The sequence below is a fragment of the Neovison vison genome, chromosome 8 (assembly GCF_020171115.1).
Source record: "Neovison vison isolate M4711 chromosome 8, ASM_NN_V1, whole genome shotgun sequence".
Lineage (NCBI taxonomy): Eukaryota > Metazoa > Chordata > Mammalia > Carnivora > Mustelidae > Neogale > Neogale vison.
The window spans coordinates 12,057,562-12,073,968 of record NC_058098.1 but is presented as its reverse complement, the minus strand read 5'-3'; the positions used below and the strand labels follow the sequence as shown (position 1 = coordinate 12,073,968).

Genomic DNA, 16,407 nt, shown 5'->3' with positions numbered 1-16,407 from the left:
CTGTTAATGTGGCTTCCCTGCGCCCCTTTTCTCTGGCCATTTATAAACAAAACTGAAATAAATATCTTTGTAACTTCCGCTTCTACATGCTTTGTTTCTTGGTTCTATAGGGGAGATTCCCAAATGAACTGAATTAAAGGATATTATGGGGAGGGGGGTTATTTTTATTTCTAAAGACCCTGCCAGACTATTTGTCCCCGTCGTCACCACTCCCACCAGCATCATATGGAAATGCCTTTGTCCCAGCAGCCACACCAGCACTGGGTTTTATCACTTTGTGTGCGTCAAAGACAGCCAGTGGTAACGCTACCAAAGGTAATGTTGCCGGGTTAGTCAGCAGAAACGTCCACAAAGCTCTCACTCCACAAAATACCAATTCAAGAGCATTCTGGACCCAAACAAGGACAGAGGATGATCCATCGACTGGGCTCCGAGATGCCTTCCTCCCAAGCCCCTTCCCATCTTCACAAGCTGACTCCTGAGCCCGCACTATCCTCACTTCTGAAATGGATTTCGCACCCAGACATAACAAAGATGCCTTTGTCACTAGGAAAGAGGGAGTGACTATTGCCAGAACATTCTGGGTTCTGTTCATTCAAATCTCCGTGTGTGGGGAGGAGGAGAGTGGAATCGGGGGATGCTTCCCACTCTGGGGCTAACCTTAGGGGTAGATGCTTTGGGCAGAGCTGGAGCAGCCCCAAACTCCCCATCCTTCGCTCACTGGCTCATTCCATGAGTATCTGCTGAGCTGTATGATGTGCCAGGCACGCCGGGAAGTACTGTGCATTCATCACCTCATATAATTGATCCCCACAGCCTGATAAGAGAGGTCACATCATTAACCCCATTTTATAGATGAGAAAACTGAGACTCAATCAGATAAAGCCAGGACCCAATGTCACACAATTTCTAAATAACACAGGGGCACAAAGAAGAGGCAATTAAGTAACTTCTAACCACCCACAGAACACCCCAGGCTTCAGCTGCCATGTTGTTCTCCCTGGCGACCAGGGCAGTCTCCTCCCTCTGCCTCCACCCTGCCCCTCTACAGTCCATTCTCTGCTGGCAGCCAAATGGGCCCTGGGAAAACCAAGTCAGATTCTGTCCCTCCACAATTCAAAAGTCCCAAGGACCCCCACTCACTCAAAGTGAAATGTAAAATCCTTACAGTGGCCCACAAGGCCCTGCCTGATCTGGCCACCAGCCTCCCTACTCCCACTGCTACCTCCCTGACTTCACCTCCAATTCACTCTCCACCTGGCTCACTCTGCTGGGGCCATGCTGACCTCCTTCCTGAAACATGCTCCTGCCTCAGGGCCTTTGCACTTCCTGTTCCCTGTGCCTGGAATGTTCTTTTCCCAGAGAGAGAGGTTAAGTCACTTTCCGTGGGTGACAATACCTAGAAGGGGCAGAGGCTGGATTCAAACCCAGGCTGTGTGGCCTCAGAGAAGACAAAATGTACCCAGCGGGGTCTGCCAGAAGAGAAAAGGATGTGTGTAACTCTGGGCAGGTTGCTGAGCCTTTTCAACGTCTGTTTCCTCGTGTATGAAATAGGTAACCTAAGCAACATAGGCAGCCTTCCCCACGAGGTTCCGGGAAGGCACACTGCTTGAGATACGTCCACTGAGCACAGCCACCCCATACCTACGGACACTGGTACTATTATTAGATCCATGGAAAGAGCCAGGACAGAGAAGGAAGATCTCTTAAGGAAGCAGAGTATGAACCAGGTTTTGAAGGCAGGAATTGGAAAAGTCGTGGGAGATGCTACATGCAGGCCAAGCGACAACAGGTTTCACCGGGAACCGACGACTCAGGAGAAGGCAACGGCTTCCAGTCTGGCTTCCAAACTGAGACGGAGGCACCAGCAGAGACGAGGAGAGATGCTCTCACCTGGCACGCAGGCCCCCGTCCCTTCTTCCGGTCCCAGCGCTGGGGGTCTTCCTTCACCAAGTTAATGCTCCCTCACGGCCATGGAGAACAGGGGGGCCCCTCACCCAGACTTGGCCACTCTTGAGTATCCCTGACTCGGTCAAGGACAGCCGCATGACCCAAGGCAGCCAATCCAAGTCCACTCCAGGACAAAGGCCAGACCCTTCCCTGACACCAGCCAAGCCATTCCCACCGGCACTGAGGCCGTTGAGTGGGGCCTCCGGTCACCTGCAGCCAAGGACCGCTGACCACCAGCATGTGCTGCTCCCGTGTCGGCAACAGCCGTCCCATCACCGTTCTTGTTTGCGCTCTTGCGGTTCTTCTCTCAAAACAGAGATGTGGGAGAACGGGGGCTGGGGAGGGGGCACTGCTGCACCACACAGCCCAGGAGGACGGGGAGCCTTCCGGGGGTGCCATCAGGGCCCTCCGGTCCAAGAGGAGGCCCTCTCACATCCCTCCCGGAACCCACTGCTTCCTCTCTGGGGTCTGCACCCCAGGGCCTCCCAACGACGCCTAAGTTGAGAACCAGATTCGGGAAGTAGGACAGACAAATGTGGGAATCTCCAGTTGAACAGCTGAGGTTGCAAAAAAGAAGAGGGACTTGCCCACAGGCCCCAGGAGGTGGGAGCTGGGGTAATGGAATCACCCTAAGGGCGCCCCCTTCTCCATGTCTGCTCATGGAGCCGAGCCCGAGGGACCACCCCACCCACCCCCCAAACCGGAACACACGTGTCAAACTCAACTGCGTATGATCAGCCGGCAGGTACGGCACTGGGGCTGGATGGGAGCAGCCTCCTCACAGAAGAGCACATTTCTGCTTGTCAGACACATTTTTACTTATTAAACACATCTTTCTTCCAAAGAGAAATCAGCCACATCCTACCATTCTTTAAACACATGACCTTCTTTGGCTTTTGATTTTCCACCTGATACAAACAAAGGTTAGAAAAAACATTTCATTGTCCTCTGAACACTACATTTTAAATAAATAAATAAATAAACCAGCAGTGCAAGCGTTAATGATAAATGGCAACTACCACTTGGTTTCAATTTCAGGGACATTAGGGAAGAATGGGGAGTGTGGCAAAGTGAAGAAAACTGATGCCATTCAGCTCCAGCCAAGCCCTGCCTGTAGGAATGTGAACTTGGTGTGGATAGATTTTCTGATTAAAAAGCCAGAAGTAAGATTTTGTATGAAATGTCTTGATTTTTCAATGTTGGCAACTAATAAAAATTTTTCAAACACTGTACAGGCCTAACAAAATCTATTTATTGGCCTGATGTGGCAAGAGGACCTTCAGTTGGAAACCCAACGGCCCCATGGACGTTGAATGAGAGTAAGCAGCTCTGTTTTTATCACATCTATGTCCTCAGCGGCGAGCACAGGACCTGGGACAGAACGTAAGAACGTAAGCCCCCCCACCCCAACACATACACCTCACACTTAGGGGTCCTTGTGTCATAGAGTCTGAGAGTGATGTTTCCCAGGGCACCCGGGGGCCTCTGACTCATCTGGACACGACTTAAGCCTCCCTCTGAAGCCTCCCTCTGCCCTCCATTGGTGTCTTAGTTGTTGGATAAAAACAGAACAATCATGGGACAAAAGCAGAACGCCAGGAAACCTGCGTTCAAATCCTGTCTCAGCCACGAGCTCACTTGGTGAGCCTGAGCCAAGTCAGGCATAGAACAGCTCTGAGACTCAGTTTCCCCTTCTGGAAAAAATGAGATGAATACGTGAAATGATGTCTGGTCTCTTCCAGCTCTTACAACCTGATTCTAGGACTTCATTAGCCGCCAGTGACTTCTCTGGGTTAGTAAAAACCGAAAGGTTTGAGCCAAGGCTTGTTCAGCCCTCAGTTACTGGATGGGGAACTAGCAGCTTGAACAAAGATGATGCACGTGGTCTACCACTTTGGAAAACGGGAAACCGTGTAAGCGCTCAATCTAAGATGAATGTTTAAGTAATAATAACAACAAGGGCGCCTGGGAGGTTCAGGCAGTTGAGCCTCTGACTCTTGGCTATAATCCCAGGTCATGAGATCAAGTCCCGCGTCAGGTTCCCTGCTCAGCGGGGAGTCTGCCCCCCCTCAAATAAATAAAATATTTTATTTTAATTACATTATAATTTAATAATAATGATAATAATAGTATTTGAATAACAATGTGTGAAGAAGAAGAAGAATGTGTGAAGAATAATAATTGTATTCACATAATATTTCACACTGTATCAGCAGAATGACTGGAATTCTAGCTAATACATGTGAAACATCTACCGCATGCGGGCAGTTGCGTGAGCTTTACAGATCTTACCTCTGCTCACTCCTCCTCTGATGGAGAAGGCAGCACTATCTCAGGAGAGAGGACATGGAGACACACACAGGTGAAGCAGATGACCCTCAATGACACAGCCACTAAGGAGCCAGGATCCGACCTGGGCAGTGGGGAGCCCACGTTTCATTACGAAGCCCCCACATATCGTGAAGAAGCCATCAGGGGCCTGGTGACGAAGAAGGCTTGGGGCAACCCTGGGAGAAATCCCCCAGAAGAGGCCAGAGAAGAAAGCTGTGCATATGGGCAGTGGGCTTGCCCCAGACCAAAACAAATGCAACGAACAAGGACGAAATGTAACAAAAGGTGACACTGCTTGTTTGGAAGCGTCCTCGTTGCCCACAGTTCTACAGTGAGTGTGATGAGGGCAAAGATGGCCAACATGGGGCAGGTGGCCCCCTCCCCCCAGCCAGCGCAGCCAGCACCATGGCCAGCGAAGCCGTTCTCCTCGCGGACCACGGGACAGGGAGCCCCCAAGGGTCTCCGAGCTTGTCTGCCCTGGACAGCAGTACCCCAGCATCTACAGCTGGCCCAGGCACGCAACAAACACTTGGTAAAATGTGTGTGAAGATACAACAAGCAACTTCCCCTTTTGAGAGCTAAGTAAACTAAGGCGCAAGAGTTCCTGCCCCAGCTGGTGGCCGAAGACAAGCACTGACAGACTCACATCTTAGCAAAGAGTTTCCGCCGCCCGCACAAGGGGTCAAAAGCACACACAAAATCACCAAAGGGACAAGACCTCGGTAGGACTGGACCCTGAGATGGGGACGGCAGGGGAGGGGAGCTAGATATAAAGGACACTGCTGGGAAAACCTCTGAATATAGATCATAGATTGTATAAGTTATTATCGATGTTAAATTTCCTCAGTGTGCTATGAGAACATAGAGAACGTCTGTGTTCTTAAGCGGTAACACGCAGAATGACTTAGGGGCATCACATCTGCAATATTCCCAAATGGATCAAAGCCATAATAATTGTAGGGGCGCCTGGGTGGCTCAGTCAGTTAAGCATCCGCCTTCAGCTCCGGTCATGTCAGGGTCCTGGGATCAAGCCCCATGTCCCACTCCCTGCTTGGCAGGAGGCCTGCTTCTCCCTCCCCTTCTGCCTGCCACTCCCCCTGCTTATGTTCTCTCTCTCTCTTTCTTATAAATAAATAAATATTTTTTTTAAAAGTCATAATAAATGTAACAATGTACGTGTGTGCACATGCCATGTGCCATGCGTATGCACCAAATGGGGTAGAGGGAGGCAGGTGGGAGGGGGAAAGAGAAGGGGAGGATTAAAAACAAATGTAGCCAACAGCTAAGGATTGGTGAGTCTGGGTGAAGGGGAGACAGGGGGGCTCTGGATTGGACATGTCAAAATAAAAAGTTACCAAAAAATTAACTTTAAAAAAAATGTATGATATTGTCCATACACATGGCATACAAGGGTTCTGTGTCTAGACCTCTGCACCCATGCAGAAATATATAATTCCTATAGCCAGGTATATACGCAAAACATTTTACCATCCTTGGCTCCATGATGGCTGAATGGACAGAAGGGAATGTGCTTTTGACACTTACCCCGTCACTTTATTTATTATATTTGTGATCAAGAGGAAATCAATCTTCAAATCCACCCAGCAACAGTCTGGCTAGCCATGGGCTGGCGGCAGAGACCACACAGAGCTCCCTCTGCCCTCCCAGTGTGGTAAAGGCAGGAGGCCAAGGACACCTGGACAGTCTTAGCCACTCCCCACACTGGGCTCTGCGCTCCCCAAAGTCAAGGCCACTCATTAAGAAAGTAGCAGGAACCAGACTGTGCCTCATTCATCTCCTTTTCACTCATCCACTCCGTTGGCCAAAGCTGACAAGGGCTGGGTGGTGGGGACTGATGAGCAAACACAGCAGACCAGGACCCTCAGCCCACACCCACCTCTGCTCACGTTTGAGAGCATGAGACTGTCTTAGTCCCAGGTCCCCAAAAGTCTGCACAAAAGTACTTAGCTGTTATAGCAATCAAGACAATTACGTCCTTTTATATAAGAAAACATACACATGTATTCAGAGGAAAAGCAAATGTTTTCCATCGACGAATATTTAATGAGCACCTACTATGTTCCAGGCACTGTTCTTGGTGCCTGACATGAGGGGAACAGACAGAAATGCCCTGTCCTCCCAAAACTGAAACTTAACAATCCACACGAGGTTGGTCAGTCATCCAGTGTGTCAGGTGGTGGAGAACAATCCTGTGGGGAAGGAGAAGGAGACAGGAAGTGGCGAGGTGGGGCCGGAGTTTAATTCTGAAAAGCAGGTGGTCAGCAGAAGACCTCCCCGGGAACAGGCCGGAGTGAGCCACAGGGACGGGGGGTGGGGGGAGCATCCCAGGCAGAACCAGTGAGAAGACCATGAAGCAGAAGAAAAGGCGCGTGTGGCTTTGGGGCGTGGGGGGGGGGGGAGTAGGAGCGAAAGGAGATTCTGGAATTAGGTAGTGGTGAAAATTGCACAACTTTGCAAAAATACTCAAAACTCAGTAATCACTCGCTTTGAAAGGGTGAGGTTTATGATGGGTGAATCATATCTCAATTTAAAAAAAAAAAACTATATGAGAAAGAAAGAGAGAGACTAACAGGAGAGGAGACAGGACCCTCCAGGCCAGCCCAAGGACTTCGCTTCTACTCTGAGGGAGGCGGGAGCCACAGGAGGGCTCTGAGCAGGGCTGTGGCATGGACGGACTCAAGCTCTGACTGGACCCCTCTGGCTGTGTATGGAGGACAGACTGGGGCAGGCCCAGGGGAGAGCAGAGCAGACAACTCTAAACAGTCCGGGATGTTTCTCAACCGTGTGTCCTTGGGCAAGGCGCTTCACCTTCTGTGCCTCAGTCTTCCTCACCTGTGAAGTGGGTTTGAAAAATATGTTCCCCACCACCATGGGGCAGAGGTGAGAGCTGACACCACGCAGGGAGGTGTTGTTAAGGAGCCTCTGAGTCCAGTGGAGGCAAAGGTGCTGCCAAACAGCTTTTAATCATGCAAATTAGTTTCCTGAACAGAAACCAGGGGTGCCTTCCTCTATCACAGGAAGCAGAGACCCATCATAAATAAACAGCCCTCTCACCAGCAGCACCCTGGCCATCAACAGGAACCCAAAGTCTTCATCAGGTGTGGTCAGCTCCGACATAGTACTCACAGGGAGGCTGAGACCCAGACAGGGTGGAAATAGCCCTGGGTCACAAAGCCGCCTTCCCACAGGGTCTGGGGATCTGCCTGGCAAGGGGAAGGTATGGTTCTCCTCCCTGGACAAGTGTCAAAGCCAGTGGCAGGAGGCAGCTGCTGAGATCTTGGAAAGACCCCCGTGCAGTATGATTTTCAGGTCATCAATTAGACCATGCCACACCCCTGCTAAAAACCCTCCAGGGGCTCCTTGCCCCCACTAAGAATAAAACCCAAAGTGCCCATGGTGCATGAGTCCCATACCACACCAATGTATCTCCTCAACACCACCATCCTGACCTCCTGCTGTTCCTCAAAGAAGCCAAGCCTGATCCTGCCTCAGGGCCTTTGCACATGCTGCCCGCTCTACCTAGAACACACATTTCTCAACTGTCTCTCTACATCTGGCTCCTTCTCAACTCCAGGACTCAGTTCAGATGCCACCTCTTCAGAGAGGCCTTTCTTGACCACCCCATCTCAAGTAGATGCCACCATCCCCATTACAAACATATCCTCATTTTATTTCCTTCTCGGTGCATCCACTCCCCAGCTGAGTAGACTTCAGAAAGTTACTCTGTCTCTCTGGGTCTTAGTTGCCCAAGTAGCAAAATAGCACAAGAGCTGTTGCAAGGGCTCAAAAAGATAATCCAGACAGAGCATAGTAGGTCCTCAGTGAATGTTATCATTCCATCTGTCACCACCTTCTCAAGGGACCTCTCTTTGTATTATCTGAAGAGTCCGCAAGGGCAGAGGCCTTATCCATCTTGTTCTGGCCATGTGCCAGGACCCAGCCCACTGTCAACGTATTGAATGAAGAAGTGAATGAGTGAAAGAAAGCACCGACTGCCCCCAGCCCCCTCTGGCCCTGGCCTCGCTGCTGCTGCGGCTAATAACAGCTCCTTCCAAAAGCCGCCTGCCACCCCCCTGCGAAGGGGAAGATACAGGCCCCCAGATTCTGGTGGCTCGTGGCCACCTGCTTCCACCAGACTTTGGTGGCCCTAGTCCCACCAGCCTGAAATAGCCTTGCCTCCCCTGGCCCAGACACAAGGGATCGTCTGTCAGTCCCACCCAGGGGAAGGAAGCAGGCGGGTAAACACAGATTGAGTGTCCAACCACAGGACAAAAGAGGAGCAGGCAGATTCCCCTCCTGGTCCTCAAGGAGCCGAGAAAATAAAAATAAACTAAAAAATCGACACAGGGCTGGGAGGCTGGACGACTTCCCTTCTTCTCGGGGCTTCGTCTCAGATAATAGGAGAGCCTGCAGCAGGTACCAGGGTAGCCCTGATCTTGGCTCAGCGCTGGGCCCTGAAGGTCCTTCCCGTGGATGACTATGCTCCTTGCTGCAATCCCCTAAGGGCTCTGATCATCTCCATTTGCAGGTGGGGAGACCAGGACTCAGGCAGGCAAAAGGACTCGCCCAAGGTCACACGGGGGCAGAGCCAGGATTCGAACCCAAGCCCTTTGGCTTCTAGAATCCATGCTCCTAACCATGAACCCAAGACACAAGGCTGGATGAAAAGAGCAGCCCTAACACGCCACTCAGGTAAGCACATACACGCTCAGACACAGCGATTCCTTATGTTCCTGCGTACACGTGTAAATGCCCTAAAATGGTCTGAGAGCAGAGCCGGTGGGCAAAGGAGGTTGTAGCCCCCTGGTTCACAGTCAGGGGTTATTCGGTTATTCGGGACATGTGGCAATATCTGGAGACCTTTTTTGATTGTGCCAAATTGGGGGGGGGGGGCGCGCTACACGCATCTGGCGGGTAGAGGTCAGGCCTACAACGCACAGGACAGCCCCCCCCACAACAGACAGTGATCCCGCCCCAATATCTCAGCAGAGCCAAGGGTCAAAGTATGGAGGGATTAGCCCCAGCCCAGCAGCTAAGGCTGAAATGCCCCCTGTGGAACCTCTTTTTTTTTTTTTTTTTTAAGATTTTATTTATTCATTTGTCAGAGACAGAGGGAGAGAGAGCGAGCACAGGCAGGCAGAGGCAGAGGGAGAAGCAGGCTCCCTGCCGAGCAAGGAGCCCGATGTGGGACTCGATCCCAGGACGCCGGGATCATGACCTGAGCCGAAGGCAGCTGCTTAACCAACTGAGCCACCCAGGCGTCCCCCCCCTGTGGAACCTCTTTAAGACGGACCTTTGGGCCAGGCTAAAACAACGTCCTGGGAACTTCTTCCAGAACTCTCAGGATGGAACCCGGACCAGCCCCAGGGGCCACCACCCTCAACCACGGCTCACCCCCCTCTGGGGGCCACAACTTCTGCAGGGAGTCCCTCTAGGGTCTCGCCTGCAAAACAAGGAGTTTCAGACCCTCCTCCCCTCCCCCCCCCGAATCCCACCACTCGCTCTCTAGGGGCTCCTAAACTTTGGGGCAAGAACCAGCTGGGGCCATGCCCTGTGCCGGGGGAGCAAGGCACACTGGTTTGAGGACCAGCCAATTACTCGCCTCCTGCCAGGATTCCAGGCAGAGAGCTAGAGGAGAGAAATCACAAAAATCTAAGAGGTTAAGCTTTGCTGCCCGTGGGCCTGACCCGCTGCAGAGACGCCTCTTTCCGAAGCCGGCGGGGGTTGGGGGGGCACACTTTAGAGCAAAGAGGATGTGGGTTTCTCGATTCGATCCGAGGGAGTGGCCCAAGCTCAACAGGTCCTCTGCTCAGTGGCCTGATAAAGGGGGACACCCTGTAAGAGAGGGGTGCCCTGAAGTCTCCAAAAGCCAGGGACACCAACTCCATCCTTCTGTAAGTGACAGATAAATGGTTAGGAAGGAAACCACCCACCAATAGTGAACGGGCGTCCAGAATGCTTATTTGCAGAAAGCGCTCATTCAAATGCACAGACTGGAGCATCTCTGTTGGGTCACCCTTCTCCAGGGCACAAGAGCCGAGTTGGCCCTGCAGGCAGCTGCACTTCCCTAACCCAGAACGCTGCCTAGACTATACAGCAGGTGCTCTCAAACTACCTGCACATTGAGAAAAGCAGCCTAATTTCTTCTTGGATTTCCCGGGGGGGGGGGCTCTGTTTGCCCTGCACAAAGATGCCCCCCCCAACTCCTGCTGACATTGGGGTTTTTCTCATCAGAAGGTTTTCCCTGACTTCCTAATCATGTTCGGCTCTCCGGCATCCTAAAGCTCCGATAATTTGGACATTTGAGCTGAATTCTTATCTGCACGGGCAGCCAGAGGTCACACAAAGGCTGTGAATTTTGGTCATGAACACAGCATCACCTTAGGCAGTTCAGGAAAGCGGTAAAGAGTGTGGGTTATGCAGCCAGACCCCCTAAGTTTGAATCCCAGCTCCATCAGGCTGTGTGACCTTGCAAAACTGACTTGGCTTCTCTGGTCCTTCATCTCATTTGCAAAGTGGGAAGCAAAGGACCTAGCACTTTTGAGCTGATAACAGAGAATGCTTTACACAGGGCTTGCAAACATTTAGTACTTCGTAAGTGTCAGCCAACTGTTATTGTTGCTGTTACATTAGCCTAATAATTATGCTGAAATACAATTCTTTCTGTCAGAGGTTTGTAACATATATATTCACGTGCATATACCTAATTTCATAGGAAAACTGTACTACAAATGAGATTTCTCCCCCTTAACATCTTCCTTCTTGCCTTTCTCCCCAAGATACACATCCCTGTATCCTTTTCCCTAACTCCTGTAATGTCATACATACGACCGACATAGATGTGTTATGATTATCATTTACTTTCCCAAAGCAGAACTGTGTTATACACACTTCTCAGCATCCTACCTTTTGCAACACACTGTCGTGAAAATCCCCAAAGTCACTGAATAGGTTACTCTGTTTCAGCGACTACAGAATTTTAAATGTGCCCCCCCCCACCTCCTGACATTTCTCTCTAGTGTGAGACTAGGAGCAAAAAAAAAACAAAAAAAAAAACTTTAAAAAAAAAAAAAAAAGAACAGTGACAACACAAAACCACAGTTTCTCGTTTTGGCAAGCAGAGCTCCAATAAGAGAAGCTCTGGTCTCCTAGCCCCCCAAAAAAGCAGAACCAGAAAGCATTCTGGGAGCTTTCTGCTGACACCCCAGATCCTTAGGGACCCTGGTGCAGCTGATCGAGCCTACCCTCTGGGGGTCTATTGACCCTTCAGGAACCTACTGACCAACCCTTACCCAACGGTTTCTCTACCATCCACCCAGGTTCCCTGCCTTCCCACCACTGCCCGGCTGGCACACCCATCGTAAGATGCACTGGCACCTGCCCAGGAGGTCCCCACTTGTAAGAAGGAACTCCAAATCAATCCAACCAAAAGGCAGGTAGGCCCAAGGCTCAATAGCCTCCTCTTTGAGTGCGGGGATGGGGGGAGATTGTGAACCCCAAACAGACAACCTCCTCTAACCCCCACTGTACTACATCCCCGAAAAAGCCACCATAGCATACTGAGCACCAACTATGAGCCCGGCACGGCACTAATGGCTTCAAGGTCAGGCTCATTCAAGCCTGAAAACACCCTTAGGACACAGGTGCTATACTGTTCCCATTGTACAGATGGGGAAACTGAGGCATCGAGCAGGCTAGTGACCTGCCCATTGCCACATGTGGTCAATGTAGGGGAAAGCCAGGATGTGAACACCAGCAGCCTGGGTCCAGAGCCCCACACTCAACCCTCACGTCATGGATAGACATTGAGCACAGAGGACGAAGCTGGCAGCCTGCCACTTCCATTCTTCTAGCATTCTATCCATTCTGCTGAAGACAGAACAGGAGCCACAAAGGAAATATAACCACAGGAAGGATAGGCAGAGGGTCAGGGTCGCGTAGACCTCAGTTCAAATCCCAGTTCTGCCACCTTAAGAAATCATGGGCCAAGACCTTTAAAAGCCAGAGACAGTCTGTGAGGTGGCTAGGAACAGGAGCTGTGACCAGATCCCGCCACTGCTGTCTACAGGGCCCAGGGCAGCCCACTTCAACTATCGAGCCACAACTTCCTCATGTGTCAGTGGGGTAATGACAACACTCCCTTCACAGGGGTAGTGGAAAGATCAAATAAATTGATACGTGTGAAGTGCCCAGAACCATAAATAATGCATCCGTGTCAGTTCCTACACGGTGATGTCTATAATCATTATTATCATTGATAACGCTGTCCAAGAACACAGAGGAGGCACCCAACAAAGCCAGAGCTTCTCAACGTTGAAATCCAAGATTCGGAGTCAAAACCCAGGGCATTTTTCTCCCACAATCTCTGTGGTATCCCCCAAGAAAGATCTAGCATCTCTACAAGAGGGCTGTCCTTGCGTTCCCGTGCCTCTTACATAAACACACACAAAACATGGCACCAAAGTCATCAGTCCCCCTTGGAGGTGGGGAGGGGTGTAAACCAGTTCCTGAAGACAGTGGGGAGAGATGGGAGATTCTGGAGGAACCATAGAGCCCCAGAGCCGGAACCAAAAAAAAAAAAAAAAAAAAAAAAATCAAAACAAAACAAAACGAGGGGGGAAAAAAAAAAAATACTGGTTCCGGAGTTTAGATAAGTCAAAAGGAAATTCACTCAAAGTCCCTGTCCTCCTTCCAGCGCTGACTCACACCTCACTTCCTCCAGGCAGCCCTCCCTGACTACTCCTGCTCACTGGAAGCTGGAATCCTATAACCCTAATGACCGGTATTATTTCATCATCATATAAAAGAATAATTAATGATGATAACTCATATTTTTATACCATATTACCAGCCAAACACTGTTCTAAATGCTTTATATATATTTATACAACTGATTTATCCTCTTAAAAAACCCTTAAGATAAGATCTATTATCATCTCCTATTTTACAGATGATGAAAGTGAGGCTGAGAAAGGTTAAGCCACTTGCCTAAGGTCATACAGCCCAAGGACTCAAAGCCAAGCAGTCTAGCTCCAGAGCCCAGCCTTTTATGTGCAATTTCTATAAACACCCATTTTGCCACCAACTAGATTGTCCCCTCCTTGAGGACAGGAACCCAGAGCTGGCCTTTCTGCATCTCCCACATTTCTGGGTCATTTCTACTGACACCAGGACCTTAAAACTAGGGACACAGGAAGAGCAGGGCAGCCCTTCAAGACCCACCTCTGCAATGGAATTAGAAGCGTGGAGGGATTACCAAGCCTTCTTCCCTTACCAAGTCAGTATAAAGGCTCGGAGGAGAGAGTGGGAAGACAGAAGAGAACAACCTGCAGGCTGCCAGCCTCGCTGTGTGGAAAGCCTTGGTAATTAGCAGTTCCTGAAGCTAAGCCCTGGATTTTCAAAACTGAAAGGTCTTGGGTTGTTTAGGGGCCATTTCTGATGGAGCAAAACAAGAAAGGCCGCCTGTGGCTCACAGACAAGGTATGGGCTGGTCAAGTTACACAATCAGTCCGTTGCTGGCACCAGCCTGGGGACACCCAAAAGGGCAAGGCAGAAAAGCTGCCTGGATTCTCCTCCCCTGGGTTTACAGGTGGGTAAACTGAGGCCAGGGCAGGGAGCAGGACTGGTCCAAAAACCAGCTCATCTCAGAACTGACAGGTCAATCCTAACAAAAACTGATGAACTCAATCACGTGGAAGTACGGAAATCTTTTTTTTTTTTCCTTCCTGTTTCTTTAATAGTAAGAATGGTCGCTTCCAATCAATTTCCATTATTCCAGCAACCTCAGACTCTACAAGTGGACAATCTAAAACCACAGTTAACTCAGACACGATCTGCATGTGCTGTGAAACGTACCACACCATCCAGGCGAGGGCGCGGGAGGAAGAGGTATATTTTCTTACCCATTAATATAAAAATTGGTCTGTCTTTCCTCTCTCGCTTCTAGACTGAGGAGCAGGGAGTGGCTCAGAAGGAGAAGTAACGAGTTCCCAAGAATGTGACATTGCTCAGAGATATCAGAGCTGTCTACCTCTTTATATCAGAAACTGCCAGCTTCAAACTGAACAGATTCCTTTTTTTTTTTAAACGATGAGAGAGGGAGAAATGGGAAAGAAATGCCAACTCTGCCTTATTCTCACAGGCCTTTCTAGTAGGGTCCTTTAGCCAAATGGTTTTCAATGCCACCACACAACTCCCCAACCCCCAACCCCCCCAACACACACACACCTCTTTTCACAAAGAGAAGGGCTCTCTCCTCCCTGAGTTAGAACTAGGACCTCACACAGCCTCTGCTGGACCTCCAAGCCAGTGGGGACCCCAGAGGATGCCAGAAGCTCCCTCTGTGCCCCCAGAGACTGGGAGCTGCAGAGCCTGGCTCTGAGATCTCTAAGGAGCAACCACCACCCCCAGCTCTTCCTGAACCAGGATTAAAAGACTTCCTAGAGCCGAGAAGGGAGTAAATGAGGTCCCAGCAGGAGGCACGGAGATTAAAGCCCTCAGGAGTCTCCTAACTTCCAGCGAGGCTTGGCCCCAGGCCCACCCCCTCCACCCCCTGGCCACTTTTCTCACTTCCTAGGAGAGTAGGGAAGTGGCCCCTTCCTCCCTCTCACAGGGGGACTTTAAAAAAAAAAAGAAAGAAAGAAAGAAAAGAAAAAGAAAAAGAAAAAAATAAGCTCTGCATTGGAGTTTGGAGCACCGGATGGGACGGCCCTGGTCCAAACCCGGTACCTCCAATGAACCAGCTGAGTGATTCCAGGCAAGTTACTCAACCCCGCTGGTGCTAAACTTTCCCATCTAAAAAATGGGGTCAATACTCGTCCCTACTTTATAGGCCACTTGGAAGGCTAAACCTTCTAATGACATATGTAAGCGCCTGCCACATAGTAAGCGCTCAACTGTTATCTTAGAGTCTGACGCTGTGGTTCTGCCACTCAGAGATTGGGGTGGGACCTGGACTGGCAAGTCGTGAGTTCGAAACCCGCTGTACTCAAGCTCCAGCAAAAGCGTGTGCACTGGAGAAAGGGGTCCTACTCTTTGTGGTTTTGTGGGATCTCCGTCCCTCTTCCGGGCTCTGGGTTGAGGGGCGCTGGACTCTAGGATGTCTAGGCTCCGTCCCGTTGAATAGTCGGTGGTGCACTAGGTGGCGAAGAAATCCCCGGGGGGGAAAAAACGCAGGAGCGAAAGCTCCCGGCGCCCGGGTCCCAGAGCCCCTGCCTCGCGGATGTAACTAATTTTAAAACTATTTGAAAGGCGGGAGGGGAAAAGAAAAAGACAAAAGGGCAGCGTGCAGGGTGGAAACAGGAGTATGGGAGACCCCGAGTCCGGGCTTGGACCGATGGCCGGCAAAAGAGGCGACAGCCAGCTCTGGCGGAGCCCGGATATCCCCATCTCTCTGTGTGCCCGCCAGGGCGCCCCTGAGGCGACTCTCGCGCCCTCCAGGGACCGCGGCCACAGGTTGTGAGGACCGCCCCGCGCTGGAGGCCCCTGCGCTCCACAGCGGGGCGGGCAGCCGGGGCAGAGGCTGTCCCCGCGCGCCCTGGGCGACACTCACCGATTGCAAGAAGCGCAAGGTGCCCACGTAGTCCCTCTCGGTGCCCAAGATCTCGTTGAGGACGCAGAGGCGGAGGCGCAGCTGGCGCTCCGACTCCCGCGCGGCCGCGCACGGGCCGGAGCTGGGCGCAGCGGCGCCGGGGACCCGGGGGTCCGGGTGGGCACCGTCCCCAGCCCCGTCGCCGCTGGGATCGCTACCGCCGGGTCCCTCCATTCTAACGCGGCCGCGCGGCGCCGGCTGCTTCCCCCGCGCGAAGGTCGCACCGAACGGCGACTCAGGCGTCCAGGCGCCCCATCCCGGACGGGGCGCGCCGGCGGGCCGGGCTCAGCGGCGGGCCCGGCGCCTGGCGCGGCGGGCGGGCGGGACTGGGGGCGGGCGGCCCGGGCCGGGGGCGGAGGCAGCGCGCGGAGGCTGGACCAGGGGCGGGAGGGGGCCGGCCCTCGGGGCTCCCAGACGGCGGGCTCCGCCGCCGCCGCCGCCCCCGCCGCTAAGGGAGCGTCTGCCAAGTGCCACACCGCTCTCTGGCCGCAGAGGCGCTCAGCGCGCGCACCGAG

General features: G+C 51.8%; 1 protein-coding gene across 1 annotated transcript in view; it reads right to left on the bottom strand.

Annotated features, from left to right (window-relative positions):
• PREX1 (phosphatidylinositol-3,4,5-trisphosphate dependent Rac exchange factor 1) overlaps positions 1-16,066 on the bottom strand; it is a 176,068-nt gene extending 160,002 nt beyond the window's left edge. Inside the window, exon 1 of the mRNA XM_044262880.1 lies at positions 15,854-16,066. Coding sequence (XP_044118815.1) covers positions 15,854-16,066 — 213 coding nt within the window. The remainder of the gene's footprint in view (positions 1-15,853) is intronic.
• Positions 16,067-16,407: the final 341 nt, after the last annotated feature.